Below are 23175 nucleotides of genomic sequence, written 5' to 3' on the forward strand. Positions count from 1 at the left end.
TCAGTACTATAGGCCATTAACACATAAAGGCAGTGATTTGTTAAGCAGCTATAAAGTGATTTTTCTGTGGTGTGGTTCATAAAAATCTAACATTCCCATGTCTCTTGTTTCAACCAGCCCATACCAGGGCCGTGATGAAGGAGTTTGGCAAGGTTTACGAAGAGCAGTATGCCGTGGCTCTCTTCAACAGCGTACGATTTGAGATCGAAGGTGGTGGGACCCCACAGACGCAACTATTACACAGAAAGGTACACATTTTCAACCAATTTGTCATCTCTAGAGGTCCAAGAAAACATCAAGATGTCAACATTGTAAAAGAGTATGAAGTGGAAATGTCACCACAAGATTATGTCACCCTGGAGCACAAAAACAGTCATAAGTAGCACAGATATATATGTAGAAATAGCCAAAAATTCGTTGTATGGGTCAAAATTATAGATTTTTTTATTCCAAAAATCATAAATATATTAAGTAAAAAGTAAAGTTCAATGTGCAATTAAAGTAACACTCCACATTTTTTGAAAATATGCTCATTTTCCAGCTCCCCTAGAGTTAAACATTTGATTTTTACCATTTTGGAATCCATTCAGCTGATCTCCGGGTCTGGCGGTACCACTTTTAGGATAGCTTAGCATAATCAATTGAATCTGATTAGACCATTAGCATCACGCTAAAAAATAACCAAAGAGTTTGGATACTTTTCCTATTTAAAACTTGACTCTTCTGTAGTTACATTGTGTACTAAGATCGACAGAAAATTAAAAGTTGCGATTTTCTAAGCAGATATGACTAGGAACTATACTCTCATTCTGGCGTAATAATCAAGGACTTTGCTGCTGTAACATGGCTGCAGGAGATGCAATGATTTTACACAGCAGCCAAAGATAGTCCCTTGTTATTGATAGTTACTAAGTGGACTATTTGTCTGGAAAATTGCAATTTTCTTTTAATTTTCTGTCGGTCTTAGTACACGATGTAACTACAGAAGAGTCAAGTTTTAAATAGGAAAAATAGTGAAACTCTTTGGTTATTTTTGAGCGTGATGCTAATGGTTTAATCAGATTCGAGGATTATGCTAAGCTATGCTAATGCTGCGTTCACACCAGCCGCGGTAGAGGCGTCAAGCGAGAGTGATTTCAATGTTAAGTCAATGTGAAGAAGTGTACCTGGAGGTCTCTCGGCGCTAATGAGGCGTTTAGCGCGTCGCGGTATATGCGAATCCGCCTCATTTGCGCGTCTAGCGCGAATTGAGCGTTGCCGTGGGAAACGCGAGAGTTGAAAAATGTGAACTTTGGCGGAAAAATGCGCCGCGTCAACCATCAGGAGCTTGCTCTACTAGTTACGTGATTACAGGAAGCGAGCAGAGTCGCAGAGCCCCTCTCATGACGTGAATTTCCGCGTGAAAGTCTCGATGACTAGAATTTCACGCGCGAATGAAGTGAGTAAACTCAAAATGTTTAAGTGGCAAACTAGACACGGTAGACGCGAATTTGACACCTCAAACACGGCTGGTGTGAATCCACGGTAAAAGTAGTATAGCAAGACCCAGAGATCGGCTGAATGGATTCCAAAACGGTAAAAATCAAATAAAAATTCAAAACAAGAATATTGAGGTAAAACAATTATTTTGCAATTAAAGTATAAATTGCGTGTTGCTGGACCGATGTGTTTGTAAGGCACTTCGAAGGCACCACTGCTTTGACACGTTTAGGCTGTTGTAACACTAGCTTAATAAAACGGTTAATGAAAATGCATGTTTTAAAGACACTGAGTAATTGTGTTAAATAATATATATATATCATTAGTATTATGTGTTGCTAAAAACTTCTTCATTTGGGCAATTTCAAAAGCCATTTTCTCAATGTTTATTTTTTTGCAGCCTCAGATTTCAGAATTGACCCTTATGGCTGATTTTGTGGTCCAGGGTCACAAATAATTACTTTACTTGATAGCTATATGTCTAAAGTCTTTTTCGGTCTTCTACACAAGACCGTTTCCCTCTTAATATCGAAAGCTTTGTGCAGTCATGCTTATTGCCGCAAATTCATCAAAGAGGAAATGAAACTCATTTCACAAGTTAAATAACTGTAACGAAGGCCTATACAGTAATAAACACAGTGAAACAAACCAAGATCTCGGGCACAAAATAGGTTTCGACTTGGCTTAAGAATAGTGCACGTTCGCTTTTGAAGTTCCTCTATTGTTGTTAGCCAAGACGGATCTGAAAATATGTGTGTGTGTTTATTAATATTTGATCTTTTAAAGATTAACCGATTAACTGTGTTCAAAGCTCACCAACGTTAAATATCAAACCACACAAAGTTGTGGTCTTGACTGTATACATAATAGTAGCTGAATGTCTTTTATGTACCACCCATTTTTTTTTTAAATCGCTTTCAAGTATTTGTGTTATTCCAAGCTATTGGGAATGTTTCACGTGGGTCTAAATTGTTTTATTTGTCATGCTTTCATTTCGTAAAACAAGTGTTCATTCCTCCGCAGGACCCTCTGAAGAACAAGTCCATCTTTTCTGGAGGTCTCTTTAACTATCTGGAGGAGAGCAAGAAATGGAGGAGTCGGTTTTTGTATGTGGGCGACACTTACAACATCAGCTTGTACGAGAGCAAGGCAGTAAGTGTGAAACGCACATACAAACACGCCCGGCTTTGATAATTAAACATAAACAAAAGCGAAACATGCTTGAGGCCTGGAATTTTAATTTTGAATTTTTGAAACTAACTTTGTTGTGGTGTTTCTAAACAAAATGGCTTTACACTTTTTTTTCTGCAGCATATGATCGAGGTATCCAGAGTAAAGGGACTATTAATTGTGCCGGGTACAGAGCCTTGACCTCTATGGAGGAATACTTGGGACTCCTTAACAACAGCCCGAGTGGTGAGAAATGAAAATGTCTTATAGTTATAAAACTAAACCAGTTTAGTAGTCATTTCATTGAATTTAAGTGTAATTTGGTCATTTGTGATCCGTTCCCTGCATGTGTGTATCTTGAACGCCGTGTATTGTCTGGTGTGTTGCTTTAGATGCCAAGGCCAAAGGTGGCACTGCACAATTTCTAAAGTGTCCTACACAGTATCCCCTCATCCTGTGGCACCCGTACGCCCGCCATCACTACTTCTGCGTCATGACGGAAAAAGAACAGCAGAAGTGGCATGCCGTCTTCCAGGATTGTGTTAGACACACCAACAACGGTCTGTCACAATCACAAAGACCAAAAAAACATACTGTTTATAGATTTACGTCACGTCCGTTTCCCTTCATGCATGTCTGGTTTAGGTTTAAAGTAACAGCCTTTTTGTTCATTCGCACATTATTTTGTCACTATGTTTCAACACAATCCATGCGTTCAGAAATCTTTGCATGCCTTTTAAAAAATATTCACGGTATTATGTTATCATCTCCACCTTTTTGAATCACTCGTCTTATCTGTCACTGACATATTTCACATCACCAAACAGGGTGTGTGTTTGTGTGTCGAAAATGTGTTTCTGTCACAGCATGAAATGTTGAATGCCATTCAAATGACTTAAAGGTGTGGAAGACTTTGACATTTCAACTGTTTGTTTTTTATGACATTTTTAATTTTTCGTATTGTCTTTTAGGAAGTCATATAATGTTTTTCAAAATTAAGCTAATATGTTGTTTAAAAATGAATCTCTTAGCTGCATTTCGATTACATTTTTGCGCAAAACTTATGCTTTTTTTACTTTTGTAAAAATAATGGCGTTTCCACTAAACGATTATATGCGACTAAAACATAGTCGTTCCTCTTGTGATAAGTCACTCCAAATATCACGTTGACTGATGTCGGTAGGTTTACAAATATCACATCCACCGCACAAGCCATTTTTTTTATCGAATTAGGAGGGTTATCATAACATTAATGCTAAGGAAAGCCCTTTATACTCAGGAGCGGCAATATATGAGGTGTTTCTTGGAGGTAATAGTACATTATTTTAAATATAAAGAGATGTAGGACGGTATTTAAACATTGTTTGCAAGGAAAGCATCTTATATTTGGTAACAGACACGTATGAGGTGTTTCTGGGAGGTTTTAGTACATACCGTGTCATCTTCAAACAATAATTACTATATGTGACTTGCATACATCAGGTGACCTCAATTTTGCGTAATACGCCTTTTCCGAATTGCCTGAAAGCAACCTCATGCCCGCATAAAAACTTTTTTGTGATATATGAGAGTTTTCCGTATTTTCGAGTTTTTCGAAAGTTTGCCATATTTTTCGACAGGCCGACATTTACATGTCAATTTGCGCAATTTGAAGGGTACTTGAAATGCAGCTAGTGTCAAACACATTTATGCACTTATGAACGTGCATGAAAGAATTTTACAATGCAAACGGCACGACAAAGGTTTTTTGTTCGTCTGTGTATACAATTTGCCTTGATATTCCCTCTATGGAATATCTAACATTCTTTAAATAGTTTTGAACTGTTGAACACTGTTACGTTTCTTTGCGATTAAGTTTAGAGCAAACCTATTTAGTATTTGGAGAAATTATATTTATTAGTCAAATTGGAATTGCACACCCTAACTTGCAAAACAGCATAGCTCCCACATCAAGCTTTAATTGGACATTCTCTGACCTTTACGTCAACACCTTCCCATGATGCCCTGGGGTTGATGAGAAGCAGTCTTAACTGGGCTTGTCAAGGCATGACGGCTAATTATTGGCTCAATGGATTACAAATGATAATGACAAACTAGATAACATGCAATTTATGCAGATGTAGATGATTTGATCCTCTCTGTCTGTTTTGGGCTTTATTACCTATCTGTCCATGTTAAGGAAAGTCAGTCCTCCCTGCCCTCCACCGGTATTGATCTTTTTAAGGTGGAATATTGAGGTTACTTATTAGTCAAGGGCTGCAGGCATTCATCTTTCCAGATGACGTCCATGCAGAAGTTGTGCAATATTTTTTTAGTTATTTTCCTTGTCTTGATTCAGCCTCACGCTAAGGTCAGGATTTTTCATTCTTTAGTTTGATGAATTTATGGATGACACAAGACCTTTAGTTCAAAATGTTGGGCAGGGATATATGTTATCAAGGAGTTGATTGGCTCATGAAAGTAGATGTTTCTTACCGTATCAAAGCTAGAACTACATACAAGTTTGCAGTTTAAAGTTGAAGTGTGCAGCTTTGTTCAATAGAGTGCCGCAGGGATGACATAATTTGTAGGCCAACCCGAAAGTTAGCGGACACTGGTTCCCTTGAAAAAAAGCCCATTAATGTTTCCCATTGACTTTTGGATTATTAAAAAACAAGCTCTGTGTTTAACAAAAGATTGACACCTAAGGTAATCTTCACAGATGAACAAAACTTTTATGAATTTTGAAGTGTAAATGCGTTTATTAGAATTAAAACGCTTACCTTAACTCTTTCACTGCCATTGACGAGTTAACTCCTCAATTAAAGGAATAGTCTACTCATTTTCAATATTAAAATATGTTATTACCTTAACTAAGACCTGTTGATACATCCCTCTATCATCTGTGTGCGTGCACGTAAGCGCTGGAGCGCGCTGCGACGCTTCGATAGCATTTAGCTTAGCCCCATTCATTCAATTGTACCATTTAGAGATAAAGTTAGAAGTGACCAAACACATCAACGTTTTTCCTATTTAAGACGAGTAGTTATACGAGCAAGTTTGGTGGTACAAAATAAAACGTAGCGCTTTTCTAAGCGGATTTAAAAGAGGAACGATATTTTATGGCGTAATAGCACTTTTGGGAGTACTTCGACTCGCCTGAAAAGTCCGCTCCCCTTCTCACTCTCATAATGGGAGAGGGAGGGTGTTACTGCGCCGAGTCGAAGTACTCCCAAAAGTGCTATTACGCCATAAAATATAGTTCCTCTTTTAAAAACGCTTTTCCTGTCAGAGTTTTTCTGGCAATCCGTATTTGCACTCTTAACCACCAGGTGGCGCTCTTACCCAAATTCTAAAACCCAGAAGTATCCCCTTAGGGCAAACAGTTCAAACTCTGTGTATGTTTTGATCATCGCTCTCAATCTGATCTCTTTTAAAAGTCCATCAAAAAACCACAATTATCTAAGCTTTTTGCTCAAATTTTTTTATTTTTGATGAAACCTACTCCTATTTGAGAGGCGATGATAGAGAGAACAAATAAAGCTGCCTTAGATTTTGGGTAAAGCCATCATTTCCTTTTTTTAAAGGACAACGTAATCGGACTAAAAGACTTCTATTTTGATTTTGTGCGAAATAACATGCATTAATGAATCATGCGCAAGAATGTGAATGTGTCCGTTTTGCCTGTTTATTGACTAAAATTAGCATGTTCATCATCCTCAACCTGTTTCGCATATTGATCTACGATTAAAATATAACACGCCGCTTGGTCCCTAGTCAATATCTACAGCAAACATTGGGATGTTATCTTAATGTCTTTAGGCCTTTTGAACCTTAGAGCAACATGACTCAGACATCTCATGAGTTATTGAAGTTACACAGCGCACACCATTTGCCTTTGAGGCAGCAGGGAAGGGCTCTATAAAATCCCTAAGATCCAGTCGTGGGCTTGAATAGCACAATGACTGGAAATAGTTGCTCTGCAAACGTGGGAGCAAAGCTTTGGCTTCTGGCTGGAGGGCTTCCAGAGGATGAGAACATCAACCACATGCAAAGCTGTGGTATTACAGCAGGTGCTCAAAGCACTCGCTTTTATCGTCGCAATAGAACGAGATCCAGGAGGATTACACACAATCGCACACAAACACAAGTCGGCCTTTCATATGGGCGAGATAAAGCAAACCACACAGTGCATACTATTTTAACTATTTGAAGTTGAATTAAGGCTGTTTAAGAGGTATGCCGATGAAGAGGGAAACAGTTCAGTTGATATTTTGCATTCTGAGCATTTTTATTCATTTAACAGTTGCTGTTTTGACAGTCTGTGGTGGTTAGTCATTGTTTTGTTGTAGTCTTAATCCATTTCGTTGGTAGTCATTCATACCACACCCACTGTGACATCATTGTACGGGAGATGCATGACCAAAAACAGGTTTAAAATGAATCCTTCACATTTCTCTTCTCAATTTGGCGGTGTCTAAAACCTAAGGCAGCTGACTTGATGCCTTGCTGCCACATGAGGCAATAACTTTTGCCAGTGTTGGGGGTAACGCATTACAATTAACGTGCATTACGTAATAATTAGGGCTGGGCATAGATTAATCTAGATTAATCTCATACAAAATAAAATAAATTTTTTGCATAGTATATAAGTTTGTGCTGTGTGTAAATATTATGTATATTTAAACGCACGCACGTACGTACATACGTGCATACGTACGTATGTATGTATGTTTTTTTATTTATATATAATATAGAATTTATAAAAATATAGAAATGTAAATGCACATGTAGATGTTTCTTAAATACATACATGAATGCGTGTGTATTTATATATACATAATAATTACACACAGCACAAACTCGGATGTTATGCAAAAAATTACTTTTATTTTTTATGAGATTAATCTATGCCCAGCCCTAGTAATAATATTACTTTTCTAAAGTAACGATTAAAGTAACGCATTCCTTTTTAAATGTACACATTAATATTTAAGTTACTTTTTCAAAAAAGTAATGCAAGTTACTTTTTTAGTTTCATTTATTTGAAAAAATAAAACGTACTGAATTAAACGTAGTCACATTATGCAGTCTATGCATACACGCCTGTGTGGGAACAGTTTGAGTCAGAAACAGAGATGGCCAGAGTTCGACATTTTTGTGATGAAATATGCAATTTCTGAATGCAGAACTTTTCAGTTATATAAAACACCTGCAAGGCCTGAAAGAAATTAAGCCTCAGCCAAGAAAAAGTAACGCAAAAGTAACTAAAAAGTAATGTAAGCATTACTTTCCATGAAAAGTAACTTAGTAATGCATTACTTTAAAAGGTAACTTTCCCCAACACTGATTTTGGCAGCAGCTCCAGGAAACGCATTCGGACAGCCTTTATAGGCAGCGTAATGAAATATAAAATCAAATATAAACAAGAGAGCACCTTTTGTGATAACTAATTCCATATTTAAAAACTGCAATACTGATTTCTCGCAAGAAATGCAATCAAAATGTGTAAAAATCTATATTTATTTACACTACATTTGTGATCCAGCCGCTTTCTTGGCCGCCATTTTAATTTTTTCGACCAATCTCATTCCCCGCAAGCACACGCACGCATATAATTGTGGGACAAGACGATGAAGTTATCTCAGTAAGGAAGTAAAGCAAACATTGGATTCGGACGTGCCTTGATGCCTTTCTGCTTTGGAATGCTGCCTACGAATGCTAGCTTGTTTTGTTTTTAATTGGGTTTCATTATCGAGACATTTCTTTCGAGTATCGAATCCCACCTAATTTGTGATGTCCTGAAGCATTGAGCCGGAATGGAAATGCTACAGTGAATGAAACTATATCAGGAACCGCACACACACACACGTAGTGGCGGAGGAGCCCTGGGAACCGGCCATCCCAGGAGTCTCAGCTAACCACCACACAGTCATGTGCCAGAAGCGGCCCACGTTAAACTTTACCATATGCACTATTTATTGCACGAACGTTGGTGTTTTTCAGGCCTGACAGTTTTCCAGAGCTGCTTTCTGATCCTTGAAAGACTTCTTTTCCACCAAACACAGACTGAATAAAGTCCTTTGAGTCAAGCTGAGTATTATTGGAGAGAGCGCTCCTATTTAAGGGACGTGAAGCTTATTTTCGGTTAATGTGTTTTATTGAGCACTAAGCTCCTAGCAGACTGCTGACAAATGCAACTTGTGTGTTGTGTTTCTCATGGGGGTTTATGCCAAGAAAAATTTATTTTCTGGCTTTCTCTGAAAATGGATGCTGAGGGGGTTTCCTGTTCCTGACAGACTCTTACACACTCCATGCCCTTCGTCTCTCACTGCAGACTTCCTCTCTTTGTCCAAGTCTCTCGAACACAACCAGTCACAACATACATGCACAGATACACACTCTCTCCGTCACCACCGGTCGTGTGTGTGTGTGTGTGTGTGTGTGTGTGTGTGTGTGTGTGTGTGCAGCTTGCCTATGCTCTCACCGTCTACGTGTTTGTCTTTCCATGTCTGTCTATATGGCCTCATGAATCACACACTTCCTGTTGGCAACAGGAAAGCCACTCCAAAAGGTTATCTTAGTCCCAAAAAAAACAGCTGAAATCACCCAAGATAAAAGCCTTTCTTTTATTGCAAGAGCTTTTTTTATCAATAAAAGATAATCATATCTTCATTTAGGTCTCTTTAGGTCTCTTTTCTTAAAAAAACAGGGTATACTGTCTGAATTAAATTCAGATTACCAGAATGATCGCAGCCAATAGCTTCCACAGATTCTCACCAAGCTGATTTTGTCGTCGTCTTTCTCCTTGCTGGGAAAAACAGATCATGCCAGCTTAATGCCAACATGAAGTAAATATTGATCAGCCATGTTTACTTGCTTAATACATGTTCTTGTTTGCGTTATTCATTAGTGCACGCTATTTCAAATACAAAAATATTTGTCATTATGTCACATCTGAACTTTTGTTTTAGATGGTAACACCTTGGTATGGTAAATAGTTTGAATCAATAGCAAAATAGCTGTTTAGAGCAAAAAAGTAACAGAAATTATTGTACATCTGTCTTAGAAATGTTACACTGCAATACATTGATACGTGAACTTTGACCTACAGTTACAAGTGGATGTCTAGCTTTTCCATTTGAGCAACCATCCTAAACCAGCTTTGATCCTCTGACCATTAAAGGGATAGTTCACCCAAAAATGAAAATAATGTCATAAATGACTCGCCCTCATTTCGTTCCAAACATGTAAGACCTCCGTTCATCTTCGGAACACAGTTTAAGATGTTTTATATTTAGTCGGAGAGCTTGTTGACCCTTCATTGAAAATCTATGTACGGTTTACTGTCCATGTCCAGAAAAGTAATAAAAACATCATTAAAGTAGTCCATGTGACATCAGTGGGTCAGTTAGAATGTGTTGAGGCATCAAAAATACATTTTGGTCCAAAAATCCACTCTTCTGCGTCTGTTGTGAAGCGCATGCAAGTCACGTGATTGCAGTACAACGCGGCTGACGTGTTATCTGGTGCGCCCCTGCTGTTTTTTTTTACCCGGGCTTTGTTTACAGTCTGAGGGAGACGCACGCTGTAAGTTAAAAAAAAACTTTGCAAACTTGTCTGAGGATAACACATCATCCACGTTACTGCAGTCACGTGACTTTAGTCTCACGCATGCGCTTGACAACAGATGCGGAAAAGAAGACAATGCTGAATAAAGTCGTAATTTTTGTTATTTTAGGACCAAAATGTATTTTCGATGCTTCAACACATTCTAGCTGACCCACTGATGTCACATGGACTACTTTGATGTTTTTATTACCTTTTTGGACATGGACATTAAACCGTACATATATTTTCAATGGAGGGTCAACAAGCTCTCGGACTAAATATAAAACATCTTTAACTATGCTCCGAAGATAAACGGAGGTCTTACGAGTTTGGAACGAAATGAGGGTGAGTCATTAATGACATTATTTTCATTTTTGGGTGAACTATCCCTTTAAGGGCCATTCACATTATAACGATAATTGCAACCATAACTATATTTAGCATCCATGGCACAGTACTTACGAAAATCATTTACCTTCAATGGCATTAACTAATATCGCATATTTCCTTTAATATTTCCTCTTGCTATTGTTCACATGTCATAAATGTATAAATATGTTGTTCTTGTTGCATTTAGCATTGATTGGCTGTCATTGGTTTATCGTTTATTAGCTGAAGAAAAAAAGCTCGAAGTGATCCCAATGATATTTTTCATTGTATCGTTATCATTATAGTTTGGTGTGAACTCTGCAATTCTCTTTGAAATTAAACTATTTTTAAACTATTTTTTGTAGTAATCGTTATAACGTGAACGGCCCTTTACTTATCTGCTTGATCCAGCTAGAAACCATGTCAAACCAAATACCCTCTGCATCTTGGTTTAGCTGAATTTTCCATCAGGAATGATCATTTTCCCTCATGTCTGTCTTGAACTCAAAACATGGCTAATCTCTTTTTGTTAGCGTGAGGTTTTTGAGGTTCAGTTAAACAGATGGTCGGGATGGGGGAACTTTTCAGAAAACGTTTCAGTTTCACGTGTTTCCACAACAGCTAAGACGTCTGAATTTGTCATTTCTTAACTTTCCAGGTCTGTCAGAAGAGTGCAAGGTCGCAACGCCAGCTTTCACAGACGCCCTTCGTCTATACAGACAGGCCAAGGGTCATTATGGCACATGGGACATGATGTGTGGAAACCAAGCACAGGTCAGTAAAGATCATTAATGTTTGTTCAGCTGAGATGAATCAAACCGCATCTGACAGCCATCAGAGATAGATCATTCATCATTCAAAACAATCTGTGGGCTGCTTTGAATATAAAATATCATTCCAATAATCATGATTTAAGTCATTCTTGCTGCTGATAATACAATGTATCTGGTGATCTTAAATAGTTCACCCAAAAATTATAATTTACTCACCCTCAAGCTGAACACAAAGGAAGATATTTTGAAGAGTGTTTGTTACAAAGCAGATCTGGGGCACCATTGTCTTCTATAGTAGCAAAAACAATACTATGAAAGTGAATGGTGCCCCAGATCTGTTTGGTTATTAACATTCTTCAAAATATCTTACTTTTTGTACAGCAGAACAAATAAATGAATACAGGTTAGTAACAACTTGAGGATGAGTAAATGATGACAGAATTTTAATTTTGGGGTGAACTATCCCTCTAACATCGCCCTTTAAAGCTTTAGTGTACCCAAAAATATTCAACTTTCTTTCAACAAAGGGATGTGAATAAAGTCACAATTTTCATGTTTTGGTTGATAATTTCTTTAAAGGGATCCTTTGTGCTTGTAATGCATTGTAAGGATAGCAGGCCTTAAATACTTGCTTTCAGGATTGGGAACGGGCGAGTTATCAGAGACTCCTTGAAATGGAGAGAAGGGACAGAAAGAACAGTTAAGACAGCATTTGTCTTGGGTTTCCTCCTAGTGTCCTCAATTCAGTTTTATCCTGTGCCCCAGACCTCAAACTTTGGATCGGGTCCGGCTAATACTCTTAAAGGAGCCGTGAAGTCTTTTTATAATATTAATCAAGCTCTCTGACCCTTAAGAGAGTAAAGGTAAGCAATAAAGTGCGAGAGGCTGTGCTTTGCATTGTGTCTTGACTTCTTACACATTAATGCACACCCTCTCATACTTTAGTGCTGTATTACCACACAACACAATTATTAAAATGAAAAAATAAGTACCAACTCAACATTTAGGAAGTAAAATCACTAAAAGCCTTCCTTCCACTAGAAAAAATTGTCCCCGACTGACAGCAACTGAATGTTTCACATATTTTTACAATGCTAAGGGTTCAGTGCAGTGATATAGCCAGGGTGCGATTTGCCGGGGGGGATGCGTGGGATTTCCCTCTTTCTGGTCAATGTATCCCTGCCTCTGCTTAATTATTTTGATCCCCGGTGGGGATAAATGTATCCCCCCCTAAAAGTGATCAGTGCTACTACACTAGTGGCGAGACTGATCACAAAACTAATCACGGATCCATGGTTTGATTAAAGTCAATTTTGTTTTAAAATGCGCTACTTTGGCTGGCTCTGATACAGCTGCCGCGCAGCCTTTCTGTATTCACTACTCTGCAGACTTGCTCAATGTCCCGCCCGCGGCGCTATCTGATTGTTTACACACCCGGTTACATCTCACGAGTAATAGCCTATCAACACTTGCGAGATGGTTATGGAGCTGTGTGTCGAAACGATGAAATGCAGCATATTCAGCCGCATATTAATAAAGCGGGAATAAACATAACAATCTGATTATCTGTTTATGATGACAAGCAGAGTTAGTGTCCCAGTCACACCACTGAGAATGGCCGAAGTTACACATGATACATGCCGATGAGGCGTTTAGCGAGGAGCGGGCGCGTCCAGTTTGCGCATATGAGACTAAGTGACTAACACATAATGCATCAGATTTTTCTATCATTTCACTGTAGCTCAGCATCGCGGTGTAAAGTTAATGTTATTACTTTAAAAGCAGCATTAAAACTGTTTCTACTGTAATGGTTTAACTTTGCAATCAATACATTGTTCATATTTATGTTTAAGTTGACACTACCTTGTGCCATATAGTTTTGCCATTCAAGATTTAATTCTTGCGTGTTTTTCGTTGTGCATGATCACAGTTCATATGTGTGGGCAAAGATAAGCTATTAGAGTAAAAATATTGCGTTAGGCTGCTTCATAAGTTAATAAGAAAAAATATTTTACAATTCCTGCAAATGCAGTGATGAGTTCATGTTCTCATGATTTATTTTTATGAATTAAAATGTTTTGAAATGTGCTGTGGACAGAGACGCATTATGTCAAGAATTATAAAAAAAATCGTCAATAAGCTCATAATTTGTGCTAAAATAGTATAAATGTTTAGTTTTAAAACCATTTTGAAAAGCTGGTTATATTTTTATGTTTCTGCGCAAGTTCAGCAGACAGTGAGGTTCGGGTTTGTTCCGATCCAACCCAATATATATAGGGTTGTCCGATCAGAGGTCGTGAGCGTAGAGCGCATTTCTGAATATTAGAAATATTTTAATTACAAATATATAAAATAATAATAATAATATAATAATGTATTTTTGTTAGGTCGGACAATGATTACCAAATTTCTCTCTCATATTGCTCTTCATAACCACTGAAAACAGTCAAAAAAGTTAAAACTAATGGTGGGTACAAAATGACTCATGACGAAATATGGTGGTGGGTACCCACCGTTGCCGAAATCGATGCCTATGAAAACATCCCCCCCTCTGTTTTTTTCACAAATCGCACCCTGGATATAGCTGTGTCTTATCATAAATTAAAAGCAGCTATTGACCAATCAGAATCAAGGACTAGAACTAACTGTTTTATGATAAATAAATCTTTTCTTCCCTATTCAGTTTAAAGGCGGAGTCCATGATGTTTGAAAGCCAGTGTTGATATTTGAAATCACCTAAACAAACACGCCCCTACCCCAATAGAATCCGGACCTTCTGTTGATAGACCCGCCCCACACATACGCAACCCGGCGATTGATTTGATTTTATTGGCTATAAGTGTGTTTTGGTAGTCGGCCCGTCTCCTTTCCCAACGCGTTTTTCAAACATCGTGGACTCCGCCTTTAAACAGCCGTTTTGTGCTGTTGTCTACTGTACCTTTTAAGGCTTTGACATTATTTGTACTATAAGTTATCCACAGAACAGACAGACAGCTTGGGGGTTTGTCATTATAGAGATGAGTTAACTTAAGGTCACATCTTATTTTCAATATAATGCAGAGGAAATAACCATTCATTTTTTAATAGCTTTGTGAACGTCCATCTTGGTCACTTTCTCACACACATATTTTTAATAAAATGCAAACAGGCAATCATTAAAATTAGCTGGCTGGCTCTCTCTCTTTCTCGCTCTCGCTCTTTGCTGAACATATTCCATTCAAACACTACAGCCTTTTCTCGTGTAGATGTGCAGTAACAACATCAGTGGAGTCACATCACTATGGTGATGGCTTGGTTGTATGGTTATTGTTTAGGTTTACTTGAAACTGCTAGCATGCACTTACAATTACTGTGTTGAGGGCCGATTACACGAAATGCGTTTATGGCGGTTGTATGCGCCTTTTTTAATGATTTTCTATGGGAAGTGAGTGTTATGCGTGCTGTTTGTGCATACCGAATGCTTGCGTTTTTTCCGCCTGCCGCTGCACTCATTTTTTAAGGAGTGCTGAGAGCAGGAAAGCGGCCAACATCGCTTGCATCTTTCTATTGTCCAATCGGATGAAGGGGAGAGACGGGCCTTCCGTTGTGGTGATGGAAGTTTACAGTTGTTTGAAACATCTGGACTGGTCTCCTGTGTGTTTGTGCGCCTTTCACCCTCGATTAAGGTCAGAGCAAGCGTCCTTTTTTAAAGTAATTTTTTTGGACCATTTTTGCCTTTATTCGTTAGATAGTCATTAAGGAGATGACAGGAAAGTTTAGGGTGAAGAGAGGGGTATGAGATTGGCAAAGGACCTCGAGCCGGGATTCGAACTCGGGTCGCCAGAAGTGCGTCTGCACCATGTGTCCACTACACCATCGGCTCCGACAAGCGTCCTCTTTTTAAAGTTTCTGCTAATATGATGGTTAACAGCAAAAAATTCAATATTTTGACAAAACTGCTGCATCGGTGGTTTCCTAGCAATATAAAAAGCCGTGCCGCATTGCTCTTTTTTTTTTAAAGTGACAAAAGAAGTGACAGAAATAATCCCCTTGGAAACTTTCAATAGCAGTGGACTATTTTCGGGCACTGTGTAATATCGTTGCTCCTCCTGCAGCCATGGTACGGAAGTAAAGTCCTTTATTATTACGCCAGAATGAGAGCTTAGTTCCTAGCCATATCGGGCTAAAAATCGCAACTTTTAATTTTCTGTCGGTCTTAGTACACGATGCAACTACAGAAGAGTCAAGTCCTAAACAGGAAAAACATCGAAACTCTTTGGTTATTTTTTTTGCGCGATGCTAATGGTCTAATCAGATTCAATGGATCGTGCTAAGCTATGCTAAAAGTGTTAGCGCCAGACCCGGATATCAACTGAATAGATTCCAAAACTATAAGAATTAAATGTTTAACTAGGGGAGCTGGAAAATGAGCCTATTTTCAAAAAAAGTGGAGTGTCCCTTTAAGAGGTTATAAGTTTATTCTTATTAATTGCGGGACAAGATCTAAGGACACAACCTGAGCTTATCACATTACCTAAACCTTCCTACACCATACTAAATTTCTTGTTGCACTTTTGCAATTTTTCAGTTTAATCAACTTGAATTTACGATGAATTTAAACTTTCTTGACTAGTGAAGAGTTGCTATAAATTATAAAAAATAAATTGAAATAGCTTAAGCTAATTTTATAACTTTAGCATTAAAGTGTTTTTTTAGACATTAAACTATTTTCTTCAGTCAGGATACGCCCTGGAAATGTTTCTTATAAATGAGCTTTCTGTGTATTTATGTATATAGTAGTTGGCACAACTATTTATACACTCTTAACAGGAGAATAGACTACTAAAGTTGGACATAAAGAGGTTATTGATTTTTGTGTTTGTGACATGGTCATTATTTATGAGCTTTGGATTGCGGCTCCTCTTACAGCTTTATGTTTTGGGCGGTCTGGAAACAGTGTGGGTTGTTATTACTACTGGGTGTGGGCTTTGTGTTTATTTTCCAATGAGGGGTCTGTATGGTGGTACTGTCCACCTGGCCCCAATGTTGCCATGGAAACAGGGCGAGTTAAAGGGTGTGAACGATGCTGTACTATTTATTGCCTGATAGCAGGGCTCATAAATTTAAGAGGAATCCAGGAAGTGATTAATACAGGTCAGTTAGGGAAGCCTATAGTGTTAAATGGAACAATTTGATTTGCCTTTGACTGCATTTGAGCTTAGTTTACGTTTACAATTTTTTTTTTTCATTTTTACAAGGTAATTTTTTTATCAGTATGTGTATCCTGGGTTTAAACACACAACGTTTTGTACAGTTTGCATTGATAATGGTTTACAATAAGCCCCGAATATGTCACCACAGCATCACAGGCAGATTGTAAAGAAGCTCCACCCAGTGACCTCATGACATCTTTCACCATCAATTTTTTACAATATTTTGGACAAGAAATATTGTTACATGTTCCCCTGGTCAGACAAGGCTTAAAGCTAGTCCAATACTAAAACACATGTTTGAGCTGTCTCAACTGACAATATCTTGCATTGATAGATCTTAAAATATGCCATTGCCATTTGATTTATCTCAAATCAGTAATGTCTTTTTGTAAGGCATGTTTGCAAAAGACCTAGTCCTGGCTTTAGCTAAGCCTTTTCTGTGAAACCAACTCTTAACTTAAAAATACATAAAACAAGTACACACTCTTCAGAACTTCAGGTTTCCCACATTAATGATTGTTCTTGATGGTTTAAACGCACTTTAATAAAACGATAAATCTGTCTTATTTGTTACTTACTCAAAATGATTAAATACAGTCACATGTAGGGCTGCATAACAAATAATCGCAACTAATAGTTTGCAGAATAAAACTGTGAATGTCTTTAAAAGAATAAATGTTTTTACATCATGTGTGTGTGTAATAATAATAATAATATTATTATTATTATTATTATTATTATTATTATTATTAATAGTTATGTATATATAAATACACACACATGCATGTAAAATTTTTAGAAAACAATGTGTATATATTAAATACTCATATTTATATATAAATTATACAAAAATGTGTATTTTAATAAATTTTGTATATTCACATATTCACAATTATTATACACAATACACAGACATGTATGATGTAAACAAAAGCTTTTATTCTGCAAACGATTAGATGTTATGCAGCCCTAGTTACATAAAGCTATAATGATTTTAAAGGTTTACCTTTTTACGTGCATCTTGGCATAACTTGTATTTTTGTGCTTGTTTCTAGATTCTTGCTAACCTTGTGATGGAGACGTTGCAACCAGAGTTGAAAAATATGATTGTACCGCGTTTGAAAGGGAAGCCGCAGCAGAGACAAAAGGACTGGATGTTGGTCTGTTCATATATAATCATCTTAAGCTTTAAACATTTCATATGTCCAGCAACTTTTACATTTGAATAAACAATCTGTAATTCAAAGATTTGCATGCCTAAAATATATATAAATTATTATGGTAAAAATATTATTTCACGTGAATTTTTATAAATTAAAAGTCCACATCATCCACCTCATCAGTAAAAGGGACAGTTCACCCAAAAAAGAAAATTCAGTGATTATTTACTCGCCCTCAAGTTGTTACAAACCTGTATACATTTCTTTGTTCTGCTAAACATAAAGGATGATATTTGTGAGCAAGCAGAAAACAGGAGCACCATTGACTTCCATAGTATGAAAAACAAATGGTATGGAAGTGAATGCTGCTCATAAACACTTTGGTTACAGACACTGCCCAAAATATCTTCCTTTGTGAAACAGCTATGGCATGACGTTTTATTTTTTGGGGAAAATATTTCACCTCACTTTTTGGGAGCTTTGGGTGTCATGTCACTGATAAAATATCTATCATAAAATGTATCCTCTTACCACCCTTGATCCAGAATTAGTTTTGTTTCCACAGGGCAACGTTGTGCTATATTTTCCACATTTTCATATAAACATATAAACCAACAAGTGCGTGCGTGTGTGTTATGCATAATTTTGGCACAATATTGCCTAAACAAAAGTGGTCTAACTGCACAATGTTGCCAATATAACTAATTAGTTATGTTTGTGATACTGGAATCATTTGTGATTGTTGTTTATTACAGTTAAACTGCCTAATGCATAAATTGCTTCTTACTTTACCGGTATGTAACTTTTCAGATAGAAAACTTTGGTGTTTTAGTACCCTTATAGCACAATGCTGCTCTGGGGCAACAAACAAAAAACACGGTCTAAGTATGAAAAGACAATCAAACGTACTTCTTTACATATTAATGCACACACGCACATTTTTTTCTGTACAGTTAGTTCAATTTAAACATGTTTAACACTGATATTTATCCTGCATCCTATATGGCTTTGCTTCCAAAAAGCATTGTTTCACCCCCATACAAAAGGTCACAACCACTTCAGCCCCTCATTTCATTGGACCGACATATCAGATGATAGATACATACATACATACATACAGAATTTTCATTTTTGGGTGAACTATCTCTTTAACTTACATTACATTTTAATAGAAAAATCATTGTTGATTCTCAAATATCAGTAAAATATCAGAAAGCAGTATGTGTCTGTCAAACTGCAGAAGATTGAAGTATTGTATATGTTTTGTCAGATCTCAGATGCGGTGTACAGACAGGTGCTGTTGCAGACACGAAGTCAGCACGAGGCTCTGGTGCAGTCATGTGAGGTGCAGCACCCCCGTCTGGATGCGGCTCTTCGTACAGACATGGACCAAATCATCACATCCAAAGAACATGTTACCGGAAAGATTCGTGGTAAGAACAGATTTAAACAGAATGGACAGCACTAATTTTACATTAAATGTGGTGTGGGGTCAATGACGTATGACGAGTAAAAGATCTTACGGTCTGATGATTTTTTTTGCGTTTTCATGATTCATCAGCGCTTGACTGTATCTTAATATGATATAAAGATAATGATGCAATTATTCTTAAAAACGTTTTAAATTTTTATTATTTATTAAATCCACCTTGACCTTAGGCAGTCAGTATTAAAGATATCAAGGTTGTATTGTCACAGAATCTTCTTTATACTAAATCACCAAATAATGACTTTAGCTGTTATTCATATGTGAGCCATAATATATAATGTAATAAATGTAATAAAAATCCAGCATACATATAAATATAAAAATATAAAAATATATAAATAAATAAATATATTCCTGGCCAGCCTTTTATTGATTTTGCTGTGTTTTGGAGTTTATAACTCTCTATATTTGAGTCCATTTGTGTGTTGGTGGGTGGGGATAAAGATGTGCCTTATTCTTTTTTGAATAATAGTAGTGCTTGTTTTGACGCACCGAACAGGTGCTTTCCCAGAAACACCTGTTTGCAGACACAATTGTGTGCCCTTGACTCAGTAAATAATAGATTTTAATTGGGCCTTTCAGCTTTTATAATTCTGTGTCACTACTAAAACAAGTCCTAAAACATTGGTGTTGAGTGAACAATTAAACGGAAATCAATGTGTCATTTAAGGACATAAGGAGTGGCGGCTCATGACTTATTAAAAATAAGTGTTCGAGTGTCATGTGTGTTGCTTGTGTTTTCAAAATGTGTGTTTGTTGCGTCATGTGATGTGTATCGCGTGTTTTGTCAGGATGGGTGCCTGCTGCATACGCGTCAAAACCGTTTGATAAGAGACGCTCACGTTCACAAAATACACACAAGACGCTCCCTAAACAGTAAACTTTGATTACGCATGAGATTATGCGAGTATCTGGCAAACGCGAGCGTCTCTTTTATCATGAACCCTTTGGGCGCATCTGCAGCAGGCACTTGTTTTGACAAGACACGTGATACACATATCACTCAACGCGCAAAACATATATTTTGAAATTATGAAGCACACACATGACGGGCTACATACATGTTGTGACGAACTTCGCATTAAGCGCCCTCGAAAAAAGAAGTCACCGGCTGCCACTGGACATAAGTGAGACATAACAGAGAATGCGAGCAAATGCTATGATGTCTCCTTAAGCGATACTCCAGCTAAATATGAAAATTACCCCACGATTTACTCACCCTCAAGACATCCGAGATACACGTCCATCATCTTTCAGACACATTTGGATTTATTTGAGTAAATGTTCTTGCTCTTCCAAGCTTTATAACGGTGGAAAACCCCAAAAAAGTGCATCCATTTTTCACAGAAGTAATTTGCACGGCTCCAAGGGGTTAATAAAGGTCTTTTGTGGGTAATCAAAGCAGTTTTTGTACGAAAAATGTCCATATTTCAAACTTTATAAACTATAATAACTAGCTTCCGGTAACGATGCCATCTTAGATTGACGCAATACACAAAATGGGTTTAGCGTAGTGAGCGTTGGTTGCCATGGGTACTTTGAGTCCAAGATGGCGTTGTTTCCAGAAGCTAGTTATTATGATAGTTTTTATAGATATTTTCGCATCGATTAACCGCAGAAGATCTTTTATAAACACTTGGAGCCATGTGTATTCAAGGAAATTGACTTAAATGACCCCAAATGTGTTCATCTGAAAGATAATGGATTGCTTGAGCTGAGTAAATCATGGGTTAATTTTGATATCTGGCTTAACTGTCCCTTTTAATATTCTGAATAATATGTTGAGTAAGTCTCTTAAAACCCTTGAATGCAAAAATACATGTGAGTTTTACATGTGATCCTACTGTTTCACTTTTCCCAGTATGGTTTTAATGGAGTGCTAATGTTCTCCTGATCTTCTTGAAGCTTTTGTGTTGCCACGTGCAAATCAGCTTTTGAGTAGCAGCGTTCAACCCTACATCAACTCCATTCTGGAAGCCCTCATGGAGCCAACCAGCAGAGGATTCGCTGAGGTGAGGGAGATCCTCTTTCGGGAGCTGGTGGAGGTCAGCAAGAACGTGATGAATGACAGCAGCAAGGAGAAACTGGTAGAGGTGAGGAATGATATATGTACATTATTTCATGTCTCCTTGCGTCTTATAAATGTCACATTTAAATGTAACCCATCTCCCCTCTTATTCCCAGCATATGGAAAAGATTTCCATGTTGGCGTTCCACCCTGTAAAGATGCAGAGCTGTTACGAGAAGATGGAGATGTTGAACCTGGAGGGGCTCCAGCAAAGATTTGACGTTTCCAGCCCATCTGTGTTCATCCAGAGAGCTCAGATTCTTATGAGACAGGTGTGTCAAGTAGATTATCTAACATTGAGAAGTTTCACAATACTTGGCACCAGCACTTAACATTGAATTTATGATTTATTGTATAGCCTGCATTCATTTCACAAGTGCCAGCTGTGGACCACAAAAATGGAAAAACTGTATTTACTGTAGCATTGATTCAACAATAAGGGCCAAGATCTTAAATCAATGAAGAATGTTTAAACGGCAAACTGCAGCAGTCCATGGTAACACTATTATTGTTAATGAGCGCCACCCTGTGGCCACTTCAATTGTAGGTATAATGACACACTGAGGTGTTCAAGAGCAGCTGAGACTTGTTGTTTATGCCAAATAGATAATTGTAAACTGTCAGAACATTGACACGCGGATTTATACACATGCACAATATTTAAGTAATCATTTAATAAGTGTGGACTTATAAATGACCACATTTAAAGGGACAGATCACCCCAAAATGAAGATTTTGTTATGATTTACTCACCCTCATGTTGTTGAGAACCTGTGTTGATTTCTTTGTTTTGCTGAACACACAAAAAAAGATATTTTAAAGCAGCATTGGCAACCAAACCGTTTTGAGCACCATTGACTTCCATAGTAGTATTTTTCCTACTATGGAAGTCAGTGGTGCTTTTGTTTTTTGCTTCCATACATATCTTCCTTTGTTTTCAGCAGAACAAAGAAATTTGTGCAGGTTTGTAACAACATGAGGGTAAGTACATGTCAGAATTTTCATTTTTGGGTAAACTATCCCTTTAATCCAAGTTTGGGATATTAGAGTTAACTAATTTGGCTTTGTACATGGAGTTAGATTAAGTTTTTTTGGATGGAAGTACATTTCACATGTATAATAACTGTTATGATCACCCCATCATTCCTTTAATATGCATGTTAATTTAGCGAATAACCTGTATTTTCTGATATAAGCATGCATTTTCTGTAAATAAGCTTTGAAGAAATAGACCTTTTGCATGCAAACAGAGATGCCGTTTTTTGTGGGCGGAGCCCAACTGGCGGCAGAAAGTGACTGCTCTGCAATAGCGGTATGAAGTGTTTTAGGGTTAAACTGTGATTTTTATGGATCCGGTGTTCTGACGAAGTCTGTTTCCCCATGTTTCTCTTCAGCGTAATGTTTCTTATAGCATTTTCACCACGTTTATTTTTTAGATAAATTAAAAGTTTAAATGACTTTGTGTGTGTGTGTGTGTGTGCGTGCGTGCGTGCGCGTGTGTGTGTATTGTTGTTTATTGGTAAATTAATTATTTTTACAGTATGAATCGCTAAAGTACATATAAGAGCCATACTATATCATGTGTTCTATATAATACCATTCATTAAATATTTCATTATTTTCCTGTTTTCTATTATTTCTTCCTTATATTTATAGCCTACGTGTTTGTTCTGAAACTACTATAAAACTATTCCGTTTATAAATTAATAACACTTTATATCGTGTGTGTGTGCTATATTTATAAATTTATTAAGTATGTAAACATAATAATTTTAGAACAAACAGGAAGAAGACATAGATATAAAGTAAAAAGAAGTAATAGAAAACAGAAAAATTATGAAATATTTCATAAAGGGTGATATTATTGATATTATGAACTCATTCA

General features: G+C 37.2%; 1 protein-coding gene across 1 annotated transcript in view; it reads left to right on the forward strand.

Moving 5' to 3' along the window:
- The window catches only part of niban2a (niban apoptosis regulator 2a), a 35820-nt gene that overhangs the window by 6956 nt on the left and 5689 nt on the right, over positions 1-23175 (forward strand). The window contains exons 2-10 of the mRNA XM_073871380.1: positions 118-248; positions 2503-2628; positions 2787-2895; positions 3042-3209; positions 11267-11382; positions 17629-17733; positions 19004-19166; positions 21128-21315; positions 21407-21562. Of these exons, the coding sequence (XP_073727481.1) occupies positions 118-248; positions 2503-2628; positions 2787-2895; positions 3042-3209; positions 11267-11382; positions 17629-17733; positions 19004-19166; positions 21128-21315; positions 21407-21562 (1262 nt within the window). The remainder of the gene's footprint in view (positions 1-117; positions 249-2502; positions 2629-2786; positions 2896-3041; positions 3210-11266; positions 11383-17628; positions 17734-19003; positions 19167-21127; positions 21316-21406; positions 21563-23175) is intronic.

Source organism: Misgurnus anguillicaudatus, chromosome 9, assembly GCF_027580225.2.
Source record: "Misgurnus anguillicaudatus chromosome 9, ASM2758022v2, whole genome shotgun sequence".
NCBI classification, from domain to species: Eukaryota; Metazoa; Chordata; class Actinopteri; order Cypriniformes; family Cobitidae; genus Misgurnus; species Misgurnus anguillicaudatus.